General features: G+C 38.4%; 1 protein-coding gene and 1 long non-coding RNA gene across 3 annotated transcripts in view; one reads left to right on the top strand and one right to left on the bottom strand.

The window, feature by feature from the left end:
* The window catches only part of SRFBP1 (serum response factor binding protein 1), a 62,199-nt gene extending 51,322 nt beyond the window's left edge, over positions 1-10,877 (bottom strand). The window contains exon 1 of one of the 2 annotated variants that reach the window (XM_026507822.4): positions 10,709-10,877. In XM_026507822.4, coding sequence (XP_026363607.1) covers positions 10,709-10,744 — 36 coding nt within the window. In that variant the 5' untranslated portion in view covers positions 10,745-10,877. The remainder of the gene's footprint in view (positions 1-10,708) is intronic. The other variant, XM_057307073.1, reaches the window with a different exon arrangement.
* Positions 10,878-11,583: 706 nt separating this feature from the next.
* LOC130542743 (uncharacterized) overlaps positions 11,584-17,821 on the top strand; it is a 156,231-nt gene continuing 149,993 nt past the window's right edge. Inside the window, exon 1 of the long non-coding RNA XR_008957518.1 lies at positions 11,584-11,712. This is a non-coding gene — a long non-coding RNA (uncharacterized LOC130542743). The remainder of the gene's footprint in view (positions 11,713-17,821) is intronic.

Here is a 17,821-nt window from a genome sequence, read left to right as displayed (position 1 = left end):
AGAACTATATAAAATTCAGGTAAGATATAATCTTTCCCTGGAAGTCTTCCAATGACTTCTTCAGATGGAGATAACCCCTCCAACCTTCGCGTTCCCACTATACTTTGTACGTAGCATCCATCTCACCATACTGTCCCTAAATGCTCATGTGACCATCTTTTTCTATAGTCTGGGCACTCCTAGAGGACAGGGACCTTGTGGTACCTAGATAATTTTTTTCCAAGTGTTGTGAGAGTGCCTGGCACATACAATCCCTCAAATTCTCCTTGCCAAAATAGCAACACCGACATCATCCTGTTTCTTCCAGTCTCTTGCATTTGGCTATAACACCGTTTCTTACCCTCAGTATATTTCATCCCCTTATTCAGTGAAGATACTGGCAATCAGCTTACACTTTATCTCTGTCCTAACTTTTCCCACCATTCTGGGTGATGTAGATGTCTATGTAATATAACTATCCATTATTATATCCTCACTTGATGACTTCTTTTCCTCATGACTTAAATCTATTCAGTCTCAGGACCCATGTCCAAGGTCACACTGTAGGCCCTGTTATCACTCATAAGGGCTCCATTTTCATAACCATTAATTTAAATACTCTACACTGAGATCACAATGCCTATTTCCTTGTTCAACTCCACCCACCACCACGGCCTTTGACTTCACTGGGACCAACAGCTCACTGACCCTTCTACTTTCTCTTAAATGATTAGTCCTATTCTTTTAAATTTTCCTCCTTTTATTCAGTTTATGTACATGATCAACATTTGTCAATACCTAAACTCTCTTATCCTTCCTGTTAGCATCCCTCTAGTTAATCCTGGATGAAAACATCATCCTGAGTTGTTTTTTTTCCCCCCAAAGATTCATTTATTTATTTGAGAGAGAGAAAGGGCACACGCAAAGATGGGCAGAAGGAAAGGGAGAGAGAGGATCCTTAAGCAGACTCCACGCTGAGCACAGAGCCAGACAAGGGGCTCGATCCCAGGATCCTGAGGTCATGACCTGAGCTGAAACCAAAAATCAGCCACCCAACCAACTAAGCCACCCAGGCAACCCTCATCCTGAGTTCTTTACCACAGAAATACTTGAGACATTCTATCTACATTAAATGCATTGTAACTAACATGAAATGGGCTCCTACACTCTTGGCAAACCTACTATGTTTTTTTGGTCAATTCCTTCTACAATGACTATTTTAAACCTTTGCCTGCTTTCTAAAAACATCTGACCTACCTCTTCCTCTCTTTTTTCCAATTTTATGGAGAAAATGAATATCAGAGGGGAACCATCACCTTCCAACACCACGAATGCAAATTTACTTGTATCACCTACTGTCCTACCTATTGACAAATTCTCCTACACAGTATCTGATACTCACCTTCGAGTTGTATTTTGGATCTCATCTTTTCTGCCTTCTTAGAACCCTTACCACAGACTACCCCTTTACTTCAGCATTGTCAATCTCTACATGGTTGTTTCTATTGATTCTTAATTGTGCTTGACTCATTTTTCCCTAGAGATAAACCAAAACATTCTCACTATGAAGATCACTAGGAGTACCCTCTCTCGTCAACTGTCTCAGAGCCAAGCTTTCAGAGTGGCTCGAACTCCCTAACTCTATTTTTGCACATAATCCCAGTTGGATTTTCATTCCCATTAGTCCTCTAAATGCTGTTACGAAAGACACCAATGATTTCTAAAAGTCCCTCAAATCGAACAGGAATTTTTCAGGCTTCACTTTACTTGCAATCTCAGCAGCATTTGACACCACTGACCACTTTCTCCTTCTAGGAACACTTATTCATTGCCTTCCATGACAGAATACTCTCCAGCATTTCCTCTGTCCTCTCTCGTCACTTGACCTTGGTCTTCTTTCAAGACTCATCCACCTCTAACCAGTTGTAAGTTTAAGGGGCAGTCCTAAGCCAACTGTTCTTTTCACAATACACTTTTTAGACCTAAGTGATCTTACCTGTGTATATTGTAATTTCCCACCTAAACAAGATGACTCAATAATTTTGGCCTTCAGCTAAGAATTTTTAGCTCCAGACCTATATGTGCAACTGTCTACTTGACATTTCCTTTTAAGAATGCTTAAAATCATCTACAATGCACGCTTGAACCCATGTTCTTCACCCCCAAATGTGTTCCTTTTTTGTTGTTTTAAATTTCAGGGAAAAGAACAATCCTTTTGTTCGATTATAAACCTAGGGCTCATTTTAAGTAGTTCTCTTTTCTAAATCCCTCACAATGAATCTGTTACCAAGTCGTGTTAATTTTATCTCCTAATTATATCCCAAATTGTACCACTCTTCCCCCTACCTTGACCTCCTAGCTCTCCTGGGTGAGTTACTGATAATTGGTTTGTCTACAACCACTCTTGCCCCTCTCCAACCAGCTGGTTATCCACAACTGAGTCAGAATATTTTTTTTAAAAGATTTTATTTATTTATTTGACAGAGAGAGAGAGACACACACACACACACAGACAGTGCGAACGTGCCACAGAGGGAAAGGGAGAAGCAGACTCCCCACTGAGCAGGGAGCCCAATGTGGGACTCAATCCCAGTACCCCGGGATCATTACCTTAGCCAAAAGCAGACGCTTAACCGACTGAATCACCCAGGTGCCCCAGAATACATTTTTAACACACAGATCTGATGACAGAGCTTAAGTCTCTTTGGCGGTTTCCAGTTTGTCTTAGGATGGCTACATGGGCCTTCTTTTAGTCCTTTGTCTTTACCATGCTCCCACCTACTACCAGGTCTTTGCACTTGCTGTTTCCTCTGGTAGGAATGCTCTTTCTTACTCTTCTTTCATCTCATCCTTCTGATTTTGGCTCAACTGTCATATCTCAGTGAAATCTTTTCTGTCCTTCCACAGAGGGTTAAAATTCCCCTTTATAAGTACCGAGGATTGCATCTAGAACTTATCATAACTATTAATTTAAGTTCAATATTTTACTTGTAATCTGATTACAATCTGATGTGTCTTCTTCCCAGTAGGTCATAAATTCCATGAGGGTCAAATGTCTGGTTTTACTCAACATCACATCTTAACACCTAACACACTGATGGTATAGTGTGAGTTTTCAATTAACACCTGGTAAATAAATGACCAGAAAGGTTGTAATACTCACTTGTTCATTCATGGTTTCAAATGCCTAATACATTAACAAAGTGCAGCATAATCAGCTTTCTTTCCCACTAGATATACTAAACCCCTTTGGAATTTGTTTTGAAGTTAGGTTTAGAAAAAAAAATTCATACTTGCATAATAAAAAGCCACTTACACCAGATTTTAAGTGAAAAAAAAAGTTACATTTCTTTTCCTTTTTTAAATTAAATTTATTTGACACAGTAGAGAAAGCACAAGCAGAGGGAGCAGCACAGGGAAAGCAAGAAGCAGGATCTCCACTGAGCAGGGAGCCGGATATGGGGCTCCATTCCAGGACCCTGAGAATCATGATCTGAGCTGAAGGCAAACGCTTAACTGACTGAGCCACCTAGGCGCCCCAAAATTGTTACATTTCATATGCAGCAAAATGGGGGTTTATGACACATTTTTGAAGGTCATTTATAAGACAAATTAATAGTGAGTGATAAATTATGCATTAAAATACATTAACAATTATTTCTAATTGCTGTATCCTGCAGGTGCATAAGATGATTATATGCTATTCTCTAACTACTGTTAACCAAACTTAACTAATAAACTGCAGGGAGCAGAGTTGGCCCTCAGTTACATTCCAATCATGGGAAAGCTAAACTCCAATTTTAAAATTCCAATTTAAGAAGTACTATGTTTGTCGTTACTGCATTAAGGAATTCTAAAAGAAAAGGGAATGCTTTATGTATGTAGTTTCATGCCAAAACCAAAAAATCCTTTTCTAGCTTATTGACATTTCCAGTATTTGTGTGCAGGCAGTAGGAAAATTTGTTTAATATATTAGAAAAATAAGTACATTCATTTTATGTAACAATGGAAATATTATTTTATTTTTCTCACAATTGCCTACCCCAAGCACTTAGCTTTCTTCAAGCATTCAACTCTATTTTTGCAAAACTGACAAACAGGTACCAAGAACCTTTCAGTTAGAATTCAAAATTCATTTGCACTTAGGAATTAGGAAGTTGGTTGACAGAAAACCCACAAGTCAACAAATTGGCCTAAAACATTCAACACTGTCAGAAGGCCAATGCACTACTTAAGGGCAATGTGCTTTGGCTTTCCAACCAAAAGCAAATAGAACTACCATTGTTAGAAATGTGAAAAGAGCAGGATACTGTCTGGGAGGGAAGGATGAAAGGAAAGAGAAAGAGAGCAAGGAGAAATAGAGGCATAATAATGGAATGAAATGTGCTGACAAAAGAAGAAACAAAATGAAAGAAAGTGAAAGGGAAGAGCTTGAAGAAAGAAACTGAAGGACGAATCTGTAGGTCACCATCAGTAAGACTGCCAAACCCAAGCTGAGGGTCTCCAAGCAGCAAAAGAATGTATTTAATTTATAAGAACAGAAGAAAAAGACACACACACACACAGACACACAAAGACACAGAGACACACAATACAGGTGCTGAAAGTGAGGGGTCAAGGAGAACCTATGAATGCAGATGCCCTCTGTTGACCTGGTACAATTTCAACCCAGTAATGGAACCTGGATCACTTCTTGGGTAGACAGTACCCAAGCATAACTAAAAGAGGAGCATAACTAAATTAAGTGGAAAGCTAATACACCTGCTTGGGAAAAGACCATGGGGGCATACGGGGAAGAGTCAACATAAACACTGGACAGGGAGCCACAAAGGGCAAAAGCTGGCAGTGTCTAATTGAAGGAGATTCCAAAGAAGCGTTCCCCAGTTCAGAGAAGAGAAATCCAGTTTGTACTGGAGTAACTACATTATGCCAACAAATGTATCACAGCCCAACAATGAACTGTACCACTAAAACCCCTTTCTACGGTTCTACATTCCAAGTAGTCTACATAGTCAGTAGACAGTAAAAGAATGTTTTACAATATGAGCATTACTGTCTTACATTAGAAATATTTAATAAACTAGTTTCCTCATTTTTATAGTCTCTTATAAGCTATGGTTAATGTGAATTTGCTTTTGAAAAAAATGAGTTATAGTTTGGGATGACAAGGGTGGCAAGTTTCTGATTTATAAAGCTGGGAGCAAACTATGGTCCAAAGACAGAAGTAAATACTACTTTGAACCGACAGTTAACTATCTGAGAGCCAGTCAACCAGACAGCCTCTTTTGGTAATTCATTGACTTTGCTATGCATTTAAATTAACTTCTAACAAAAACACATGGTTATTAGAAAACAATTATTCCAAAAGCTAACATTGTTCTGAGAGAGCTTTTGTGCTAAGAAAACTCTTGAGTGTACCTATGTTTCTCAGAGTACATTAAAACTTCTACTTATTACTCATCTATCAGATGCAATACAAAAAAAAAAACATGACAACATTCTGTCCATGAGGCTGTTAAAAAATAGGCACTCTTCATATGCTGCTGACAGGAAAACAAACTGGTATACTTCTGGAGGAAACTCTGGCAACATCTAACAAAAGTCCTACTTCTAGGAATCCATCCAGAAGATACACTTCCAACAACAGGAAAAGGCTTTGCACAAGACTGTTCACTGCAGGGTTCCTTATAAAGTGCTGCACAAGAGATAAAATAATGCATATAAATAAAGCACAAGCAATGCGGTATTATAAATCAATGCAGGAAATATGCATGTATTGTCATGAGTAAACACGAAAATTGTGTGGTGAAAAGTAACTTCTAGAGTTTTTTTAAAAGATTTATTTGTGTGTGTGAGAGAGAGAATGTACACACACATGCAGGAGAGGGGGTTCAGAGGGACAAGCTGCACTGACTGTGGAGCCCAACTCTGGGCTTGAGCCAGGACCCTAAGATCATGACCTGAGCCAAAGGCAGAAGCTTAATGGACTAAGCCACCCAGGTGCCCTGAAAATTAACTTTTATAATGATACCTGTGGTATAATACTGCATTAATACAGTAACACATGCATATTTAAAAATATATAACATAAATCTATGGGCATATATAACATAATAAATGCTGGTATATGTTACTAAATTACAAAAAAAATGTGGATGAGAAAATTACAGTGGAAGAATTAGAATTACTTCTGAGACAGAGAAGAAGGTGGGTAGAATTAAGCATTACAATATAGCAAGATATTGACACTTGCTAAATACAAAAAGCAGATTATAGGGACATTTGTTACATCATTTTCCATACGTTTGAACTACTTCACAGCTGACAAAATTAATTATGGTATAATTACTTATTATTAATTATTGTGGTATTAATTATAGAGAGGGATTCTAATTTGGTCATTTGGATGATAACTTACTGCTGAATTATATATTTTTTTTTTACTTTTGAAGAGCAGCAATTTAAAAATTCTAGAATGCTTGGTGATTATTTACAACTTAATCACTACTGAGCATATGCTGCCACCTAGCAAAACTCCTCCAGAATAGTTTAATAACCAAACAGAAAATGGTTCTCTTCTTATGGACAGACCCTGATTTACTACTTTGGGAAAAAAATATTAAAAAGCACTATGCTCTCAATTATGAAATAGGAGCTATGTAACTTCAAAAGAACATACAAATATAGTTCTTGACATTCTTACCTTTTACAATATGTAGAGGCAAATCACTTTGTTCTCTGGCACTTTGGATTCTACCTTTGCTATCTTATAGGAAATGGAAAGTAATTGTCTAATGGGCTTCTTGGTAATCTGCTCTCAGGAATAAAATAATATCTCTTTCATATAAAGGCCTTTGGCCCTCCTATGGAATTAAAGTACATGATCAGACTGGTTCCCTTCCTAGTTCTTTTTTTTTTTTTTTAAAGATTTTATTTATTTATTTGACAGAGAGAGAGATAGCCAGCGAGAGAGGGAACACAAGCAGGGGGGAGTGGGAGAGGAAGAAGCAGGCTCCCAGCAGAGGAGCCTGACGTGGGGCTCGATCCTGTAACACCAGAATCACGCCCTGAGCCGAAGGCAGACGCCTAACCGCTGTGCCACCCAGGCGCCCCCCCTTCCTAGTTCTGAATTTGCATTTCAGTGCTGCCTAAAGAAACATGACTGGAGCAAATTCAGCTCTCATTTTACAAATTCTTTATTCACTAGATGCTAGGGCGCTGTTGTTTCCAATTGTGCATCCTTTCTCTAGTTCTAACAGAAAGGGAGGGAAAAAAAGTGAACAGTTAGGAGATCTCCCTCCCTCTTGTGAACATAAAGTAACTCAAGTTGAGCTATCATACTTTCATCTGCCCAACACTATTAGCTCATTATTGCCTGTAAACAAGGTACTATGCTTGAGGTTAGGGAAGTTGCTGTAAGTCAGTTAAATATTCTCACTTCAAAAGTCCATGTAAAGTACTGGTCAAAATTAAAAAATGCTATAAATAATTATAAGGTGAAGTTCAAATTATTTTTTTTTAAAGAAAAGTAAAGGTAAAATTAAAAATGTAAGATTTTACATACTCAAAAATAAACGTTATTTTAAGAACTTAGAATCAAGAAGTCATGTACAAATGTCAGCTTTTCTCCTTGGAAAATTTTTGAAAAAAATAAAAATATTAAGGGTAGAAGACACTGAAGGTTAGCATAATAGAATAGGTGCCTGTGTAGGCAGGCTTTTTATTTTCACAAAAGACATTTTGCGAAATTGAATACGCTATAAATTAGATGGCCACAGAACGATTCAGAAGAAAAAGCCGTAATTAAAAATCATGCACAGGTAACAAGTAACAATATTCCAAAGATAATAACAGAGATTTAGAGATGTTTGAGAATCTGATGAACCATGGACTCTTTCCCCCAAGAGGCACACACACAAACACCAATTCACACATAATTTCAGGTAGTTATAAGATCCCTGAATTCCTAAATCCCAGTTAAGGAGAGCTAATTTAGGTTCATAAGGATCATAAAAATGATGGCTCAATTTTCTCACTGAACACATCAGTACTAAGGATATGATGGTGAGCAAAAGCTTACACACAGGTGGAGGAAAGAAATCTCTCACATTCACCCACACATATACTCAGCAACTCTTCGAAGTGCTAAAAAGAAGTAAATGGCGTTACAGAAGTTTATAGAAGGGGTAAAATGAAAGTCAAACCCAGTTTCCCTGAAGAAAATAACAAGTAAAGTATAAGTATGAAATGGACTGAGAGGAAAAGGGGTTTTGAGTAGAAGGAAGAACTTGTGCAAAGGAGGTGTAAGAGTGCTATGCTATCTAGTGGAGGAAGGCCAGTGAAGCTGAAGTAGAGGGGAGCAGTGGTATACTATAAGGGGGAAAGGAGACTGGCCTTGTTTAGACTGGTCGTAACCAAAAGCAACAGGAAACCATCAAAAAGGCTGTAAGAAAGGGAGTCATGAGATTAGATTTCTCTTTTGAAGAAAGCACTCCAGCTGCACTACGGAGATCAAACCAGACGGAGAGAAGAGTCAGGACAGTAGTTGGAAGGCTAGCAGAATACTTATGGTGAGAGATGTAACTTGGACTAGGAAGGGATGACAATGAAAAAGTAATGGATACATTAAAGTAGTGAATGTGAACTTTTGCAGATATATTTCTTCCTTGGAGAAGCTGTTAATTCATTTCTTTTACCAATGTTCTATGAAGACAGTTTTTCTTAATCACTATTTTACAGTAATGATATTAGCCACTTATCTGTCATATTTGTTATATATTTTCTTCTAATTAGCTGTCTTTTTAAAATTTGGGGACATTCCAGTTTTTATGTAGACAAATCTGTATTTGTTTTCCCCTTCGTAGCTATTTTTCTCCCATTTGTTTTAAATTATAACACCTTCCATCATCTTCACTTCTGCTGTCCTTTCCCCCCACCTTCATATGAAATAGATGTACTTTCAAGTGGGATATATACACTTCCTAATTTGATGAGCTCATCCAGTCGCCCAGCAAACACTGTCACAGAGCATATATGTTGTAGGTGGTAGACAAATACATAAAAACAGAGGAAGAAGTAGACAAGGGTTTCAAGAGTAGAAAGTGGTTGCATGAAGCATGGACACCTAGCCCAGACTGAGGTGAATTAGTGAGGAATTCCTAAGGATCAAATTTTAACTGCTTTAAAGAAGCCTGGGATTTAGTTAAGTGGAAAAAGAAAACACCTTAAGCGAAGAGTGCTAAATGACTGTCATTAGTACTCTGACTGCAATTTCAAAACTGAAAGGAAGCTCACTAGTATTTCAAAGAATTCCCAAGGATATCACTCCAGTTAAACTATTTTATATGTCCTAGGCAAACTAATGAGAAAAAGCCCACCAAATGTTTTCTGGAAGTTAACATAGGTTTCGGAATATATGTTAAACATCTTCAGAATTTCCCCCTTCACTATATTCTGTATGCCACTATCAAGTGAAATTCGGACTTATTAACCTGGAAGTAAAGCAATACTATAATTTAGTTTCATTTTCTACTTAACCCAAGAAGTTCTCATCAATGGAGAATTATCTAGCCCTTCACCACCCAAGGCGGTCCTACTATCCTCTTTTAGTGCCTTACACCAGTCCCTCTGCCTGGAATGCCTTCTTCCCCCTCACTAAATCACTGACTGCAATTCCAGTATAAGATCCTTAAAGACAAAGTACAATCACCTCATTTTGCCTTCTTCGGCAACCTTTCTGCACTAGTTTTTCCGGGCATGATTCTGTACCATCGGTGGGTGTTGCCTACCCTTTCCTATCTGAGTATAGGTTGCTTGAAAACAGAAAGTACATCTAGACACAACTGTACAACGTGAATAGTATGTCTTGCTCATGGCAGACACTTAAACAGCCACTGATTAAAGATAAGGAACTTCCTTTGCAGTAGCTATGAGGTCCTTATTGGACTATTGCTTTTCCAGCTTACTTTAAGTCTTCAGATGTCTTATGACTTCCTTAAATAGAACCAGAAACTGGAAAGGGGATAGCGGCAGAAATGGTAGCCTAGTGACACTGGCAATTTACGTTAGCAGTGATAAGGGCAAACCTGATTTCAGACTGAATTTAAGAAAGGAGAGAAGAGGAATTAGCGATGGCAAGTATAAACAACTCTTTTTAAAAATTTTGCGTAAATGGAAGGAGAGAAATGGGACAGTAGCTGGAGTAAGAAACGTGGTACTGGGCGTACATCCTTATAAACGATACGATCATCGCACTGAAGATCTCTTAGTAAAAGCTATAGCTCTTAGCCCCTCCTCTTCACTTCCGGCATCCAATAAAAGGCGGGTAACGCGTAGAGAGTTTACTAGCTGTGCGAACACTTCCATATTCCAATTAACTTAAATCTCGCAACAATCTTCCAAAGAAGGTACCATCGTGAGCTTCGTTCTACAGACGAGGACACTGAATATTAAGATTACACATCTTCCCAACATCCCACAGATAAAAATTCATGGGGCCTGAGGGCCAGAAACAGGTCTTTTGCTTCAGCCACCTAGGAACCGTGAGGCGAAGTTACTGTGGCCAGGCTCCGCGTTCCGGCAAACCTGCCTGGCCGCATTCAGAAGCTGCCCCAGCCGCACTCCCTACCCTCGCCCCCACGAGACCACAGGCCCGTCAGAAAGACCCAGAGAAGCCATTCTGGGGGTCCTGAAGGGAAGCCCCAGAGGTTCCCCAGGCCTCAGCACCTACCTCGTTATTGAGGTTTAGAGCCCCCGGCTGAGCCATGGTAAGTCTGAGAAGATCCGCTGCGGCCGGCACGTGAACTGTGGGAACAAAATCGCGGCTCCGTCGCCACGCCCCTCTACGGCAGCCTTTGCAGCCCAAAATTCACCCAACGTCCGTTCAAGCCGATGCTTGAGCAATAGGGAGATTGACTCTCTGAGAGGAAGAACGGAAGTGAGTGAGAACAACTTCCGGAGTGGAGTGCTACGCGCCGGAACTGCGCGTTCCTATGGAAACCAGGCACGGGCAGGTGGCCCAGAGGGCGCTCCGCAAGCCGCTGCCAAGTTTAGAAGTTCTCCAAGATGCTGATTTTATTATATTCGTTTGTAGACGTGGCCCGGCTTTGTAAGGACCATGTTTTTGTGTCCCAGTGGGGATGAAAGCCGTTTTATGAAAGGAAAGTTGAGTGACCAATTTTTGCTCTGAATATTTAGCGTTTGTGAAGATTCTTGTGCTTAAAACAAGCAGTCCTTATTAGGTACAGCTAAGCTCACGTTATAGCTGAAGCACGAGCATGTTTTTTTCTGCACACTGTAATAAGATTTAAATTTAGGTAATGAACGTTTAAATTTAAAGGAAACCCGAAAAGAAAAAGGTGAACGTTTAAAGCATATTTGCAACTGCCTGTGGGAATGGCTATTTTGAAGTATTAGCCTGTAGACAGAGGAGACATTAGGGAGTAAATCTGAATTAGATAATCTTTTAATTAACAATTAACACCTGGTAGTACTGATTGTTAAAATGGATCAAAGTCTGGGGCAAAAGCTCTGCATGAATTATCTCCAAAATATTCACAGAAATGTAATGACATAGGAACTATTCTTATTTTACAGATGTGGAAACTGACTTCCGAGGAGCCGGGTGTCTCGCCCGTAGTTGCCCAGCTGGGGCCAACCACTGCCACAGGACTGTGGGGCTGGTTACACAAATCTGCAGAGCAAAGTGGAACTGCAAGACCCCTCATTCAAAAAGTACGGGAAAAGAATTTTTTTTCTTTTCTTCCAGGGTGTCTCTTGACCGGTCCTCTGTTTTTATTTGGTATTTAATGTGATGTTCTCAGGAAACAGGGAAATGGGTGGATCTAGTCCAGACCCTCACAGGTGCTTGGGACCTGCATCCCAGGACTTTGTTAGGGTGGATGCATGTTTTGGAACAAGATGGCAGCAGTTGCTAGGCAGAGACAAGAAAGTAGGAAGAAGGAGAACCCAAGTGGAGGATGTGGGAGGCAGGACAAAAGATGACCCGAGACTGAACCCTTGAGATATGTTTCATTGTCTCCCTGGACTTCACGTACAAAACTCAGAATCACGGGTAAAATGAAGAATTTCAGCACTGATGAAAGAACATTTAAGCTAGGCCTAATTATGAGCCTCTATCAGCATTGCCCAGAGCCCATTTTTCTAAGTCGTGATTCTGTACTCAAATTACTTTAACTCAGACTTGAATTTGGGTTGGTATTCTTTTAGTTTAATGTGTGATTTGGGCACAAATGCATTAATAGTTAATTTCCTGTTTGAATAATGTTGCACAAAGGTAGTTTTGCCACTAACAAGCCGTACACTGAATTGTAATTGTCTTCTTACTCATTTACTTCTCCTTGAAGCTGAGCTCCTGGACTGTAGTGGCTTCTTCAACTCAGGTAGGTAGTAGCACCCCATACATGAATACATAGGAAAGGGCATGTTAAAGTTAAGCATAGAGCTTTATGGAAAACCTGTCTTCTCACTGGGGAGAGAGGTGGTGTTATGATTCTGTGATATCTCAGCAAATGTGTCCTTAATATGAAGTTTGTGGCTCTTAAAAGCTCTGTGGTGTTTTCTCTGGACCACCCCATGTCCAACACCTCATTTCTCCAGCCAGCACAGTCTTCTCAGGTCAGTGCTTGTTTTCTATCTTTTCTTAGCCCAGGCTCTCTCCTTGGTCTTTCCCCCTGCCAGCTCTGCTTTCTCAATGGCTACGTTTTAAGACTAGTTAAGTTCGATCCATCCTTTTAAAGAATCCTTTCCATAGCTCCCAGCAGAAGTTAATTTTTCTCATCAGCAGATCATTTTTATATTATTTAGATTAGTTTAATTTTAGATTTTTTCTGCAAAGACTGTTCTATAATATAAGCTCTTGGCAAACTTAGATGCTCATTTGAAAAGTGAATAGTAATTTCCCATTGTCCCGGATGTATCACTTCCAAGTCAATTCATCTCCCCGTTTTCATGTCACAATCTCAAAAATTATCTTGATTCTTTGCAAAGATGATTTCTGCTAAGCAATTTTCATTCCCTCTAGTAATAACAGTGTTTTTGTATTAATCAGAAACTACAGGTTTCTCTCGAAAGCGACACATCAAACCATCTTAACCTTTTTTTCCTTAAGGGTTTACCCGTATCAGTTAAATGCTGTCAGATGTATGAAACAACAAATTTATTATCATTAAAAGCACCTAGTGTGAGACCTCTTTCCTCCTTATTAGAGTGTTCCATTAGTGAAAATAAAGATCCAACAGCATGTCGAATGGGAATCCAGTTTTCCAGTTTCAGGTTTCTCAAGAGTTTGTCAAATGCCACTATATTTGGCTACTCAGGCTGCCATAACAAAATACCACATACTGGGTGGCTCCAACAACAGAAATTATTTTCTTACAGTTCTGAAGGGTAGAAGTCCAAGATCAAGGTGCCATCAGGTTTGTTTCTGGTGAGGGTTCTCTTCCTGGTTTGCGGACGCAGCCTTCTTCTTGTGTCCTCAGATGGCCTTTACACTGTACACACCTGGAGAGAGACTTCTCTGGTCTTTCTCTCTCTCTCTGGTGTCTATTGATTTTCACTTAAAAATACTGATTCTGTTGGATTCAGGCTCTACCTTTATGACTTCGTTTCATCTTAATTACCTCCCTAAGACTTTATCTCCAAATACGATCACATTGGGGATTTTAGCTTCAATATATGGATGAGGAGGGTTAGGGAGAGGGAGGACACACAATTCAGGACACCTTCTTTGAGAAAAGAAAATTACCTCAAAAATAATCTTTTCTTTATCTAACATGCCCGATGACTGCCATTTCTATCGTTACATATTAGATATCAATTGAATTTAGGACATTATGCTAAGTGAAATAACCAGACACAGAAGGACAAATACTACATTAAACACTTACACGAATCTAAGGCCGTCAAATTCAGAGAAGGAAGGAGTAGAATGGTGGTTGCCAGGGGCTGGTGTGAGGGAAAAATGGGGCGGTATTAGTCAAAGGGTACCAAGTTTGAGTTATATGGATGAATAAGTCCTAGAGACCTCTTGCACAGCAGAGTGCTTATAGTTAACAATCTTTGTATACTTAAAAATTTGCTGAGAGGATAGATCTTATGTTGAGTATTTTTCAAAAAAAAAAAGGACAGCAATAATGAGGGCATGAAAAACATTTGGGAGATGATGGATATTCTAATGGTGTAGACTGTGGTTATGGTTTTACTTACCTCCAGAGTTATTAGGTTGAGCATATTAATTGTGTATAGCTTTTTAAATATTATTCTTACCTCAGTGAAGTGCTTTTAAAAGGAAAGTAATGAGCTGGTACTCACAAGGTGATTGTAGTGCTACACCTTTCTCGTACTTGATTGGGTTAAAGAGAAGTTTTGGGGAATCCTGTCATTTTTTAAGCATATGGTGTCATTTGTAATCTTTAGTACTTTAATAGTTTTTGGTGATTCACTCACAACAGATTGCGGCACAACTGTTTCAATACCTAGAACCACTGCCTTAAATTTTTGGTTTTCTGGCTCTGCACTTTCAGTTCTGTATCCCTGGATGGCAGTGTTGTTCTCCAAATTTCACATTACGGTTGAAATTTGGAATGTTAAAGAAAGCAATCTAAGTAAATGATTTATGATAGCATTTTTCAAATTAAAAAATGGTTGGATCTATCAGATTTTGTATTTCTTTAATGCCTAAGATTAACCCCTCAGTTTTTAATTTTTGATTTGGAGTGAATCACTAAACAGTAATCAATGCTTTAGGTGGACTACTAAAGGATTTATTTAAGATTCAATTGTATGTATATATGTATATATATATGTACGTATATGTGTATAGGTATATAACATACTGAAGATTGTGACTAGTTACTGTATAGAAGACAGGTAATTGGCAAGTCTCTAGGCTAATATGTTTACTAAATTAATCCTCTAACAAATTATTTTTTGCCTAAATTTCATTTGAATTTTTGTGGAGTGTTTTGGATAGATTTGTCATTATATCTCCAGGAAATCTAAAGAAAAATTTCTATTCTAGGAATTTTAGATATTAAAAATTTGAAAAAGCTAGTTAATGTTATATAGCTAAGTTTTCCAAAATCTGAAGGAATGGAACTGACACTTAGCAAGGTAGTATTTTGGCTAAGAGGTTTACCTCTGGAGTCAGACTATCTGGTAAATTTTAATTCCACTTCTTCATAACTATGCGCCCTTGGGCAAATTATGTAAGCTCTCTGTGACAAGTTTTATTTATAAAAATGGGAGATAATCAGCCTCATAGGATCGTTGTGATGATTAAACAAAAAACACAGTGTAGGTTCTTAATGAATATTTACCTCTCGATAATTTAAACTGCTGTTATTTTCTATTACCTCATTTGATCTTGACAGTAACTTTGTGAGAAAGGCATAGTACCTAAGAGGGAGTCATGTCTTAGGAATAACAAATATGCCTGAGGTCATAGAGGTAATAATAAGAGGGCAGTCTAAGTCTTGACATAAAATCACTGGTGGCAGTTTTATAACAACTCTATGATATGAAAGTATAAATTACATTAATAATTTATGACTACCATGCTATTTTTCCCCATTCACCTAATTATTTATTGATTATTCAGTAATGAATGAATGCACTTTATAAAGTATAAATCCCTTCATATATATGATTTGTTTCTTTTAATTATTTGACAGTTAACCCAAGATAAGCTCAAGATTATACAACAAAGCCTATAATAATTTAAGTCCAGAAAATGTTATTAAAGCCCAGTATATTCATTTTCAATATATGGCTTTGATTCACTTTAATCAACATTTTTGAGCATCTACTTTGCCAAGTGTTGTACTGGTTTTAGTAGGAGATAAATGATTAAGACATTGTCCTGTCCATGTTCAGTATGGACTTACAGAGTAATGACTTTAATAATTCTAACACCAAGGCCAAATGTATTAAGTGTCATAGAAAGAATATCATAGGGAAGAGAGAACAATTTGATGAGACGACCTCCTAGAGGAGATAGCTTTTGAGTTCTATTTTGAAAGAAGCGTGACACTTAAATAAGCAGTAGAGAATCAGGAGAAAATTCTCAGGAAAGGAAATTTGTCCTATAAAAGCAAAGTAATAAAGGACATTGTATTTCATAAAGTAATATAAAGGATTTTTCACATTCTTGAAGTTTTGAAAAACATCGTTAGACATAGAAGTTAAAAGCTTTTAAATTTCTTAAATATATTTCCCACTGACCCACCCCAAAAATGATAATTCTCTTAAGTTACTGTAATTTTTAAAAAGTGAAACAAGATATTTTTTATAATAATATTTTTTATTATATTATGTTAGTCACCATACAGTACATCCCTAGTTTTTGATGTAAAGTTCCATGATTCATTAATTGCGTATAACACCCAGTGCACCATGCAATACGTGCCCTCCTTACTACCCATCACCAGCCTATCCAGTTCTCCCCACCCCCTGCCCCGAAGCCCTTGGTTTGTTTCCCAGAGTCCATAGTCTCTTGGTTCATTCCCCTTCTGTTTACCCCCCCTTTCTTCTTCCCTTTCTTCTCCTACTGATCTTCCTACTTCTTATGTTCCATAAATGAGTGAAACCATATGATGATTGTCTTTCTCTGCTTATTTCGCTTAACATTATCTCCTCCAGTCCCGTCCATGTTGCAGCAAATGTTGAGAAGTCGTTCTGTTTGATGGCTGAGTAATATTCCATTGTATATATGGACCACATCTTCTTAATCCAATCATCTGTTGAAGGGCATCTTGGCTCCTTCCACGATTTAGCTATTGTGGACAATGCTGCTATGAACATTGGGGTGCATATGGCCCTTCTCTTCACTATGTCTGTATCTTTGGGGTAAATACCCACTAGTGCAATTGCTGGATCATAGGGTAGCTCAATTTTTAACTTTTTAAGGGACCTCCACACTGTTTTCCAGAGTGGTTGTACCAACTTGCATTCCCACCAACAATGTAGGAGGGATCCCCTTTCTCCACATCCTCTCCAACGATTGTTGTTTCCTGCCTTGTCAATTTTTGCCATTCTAACTGGCGTAAGGTGGTATCTCAGTGTGGTTTTGATTTGAATTTCCCTGATGGCTAATGATTTTTAACCTTTTTTCATGTGTCTGTTAGCCATTTGTATGTCTTCATTGGAAAAGTGTCTGTTCATATCTTCTGCCCATTTTATGATTTGTTTATTTGTTTCTCGTGTATTGAGTTTGAGAAGTTCTTTGTAGATCTTGGATACCAGTCTTTTATCTGTAGTGTCATTTGCAAATATCTTCTCCCATTCCGTGGGCTACCTCTTAGTTTTTTTGACTGTTTCCTTGACTGTGCAGAAGCTTTTTATCTTGATGAAGTCCCACAGGTTCATTTTTTCTTTTGTTTCTCTTGCCTTTGGAGATGTGTCATGAAAAAAGTTGCTGTGGCCGATGTCAAAGAGGTTACAGCCTATGTTCTCCTCTAGGATTTTGATGGATTCCTGTCTCACATCGAGGTCTTTCATCCATTTGAAGTTTATTTTTGAGTATGGTGTGAGATAGTGGTCAATTTTCATTCTTTTGCATGTAGCTGTCCAATTTTCCCAGCACCATTTATTGAAGAGACTGTCTTCTTTCCGCTGGATGTTTTTTCCTGCTTTGTCAAAGATTAGTTGCCCAAAGAGCCGAGGGTCCATTTCTGGGCACTCTATTCTGTTCCATTGGTCTATGTATCTGTTTTTGTGCCAGTACCATGTTGTCTTTGTGATCACAGCTTTGTAGTACAGCTTGAAATCTGGCAATGTGATGCCCCCAGCTTTGTTTTTCCTTTTCAACAATTCCTTGGCGATT

Source organism: Ursus arctos, unplaced genomic scaffold (genome assembly GCF_023065955.2).
Source record: "Ursus arctos isolate Adak ecotype North America unplaced genomic scaffold, UrsArc2.0 scaffold_5, whole genome shotgun sequence".
NCBI classification, from domain to species: Eukaryota; Metazoa; Chordata; class Mammalia; order Carnivora; family Ursidae; genus Ursus; species Ursus arctos.
This window is presented reverse-complemented; position numbering and strand designations above follow the sequence as displayed.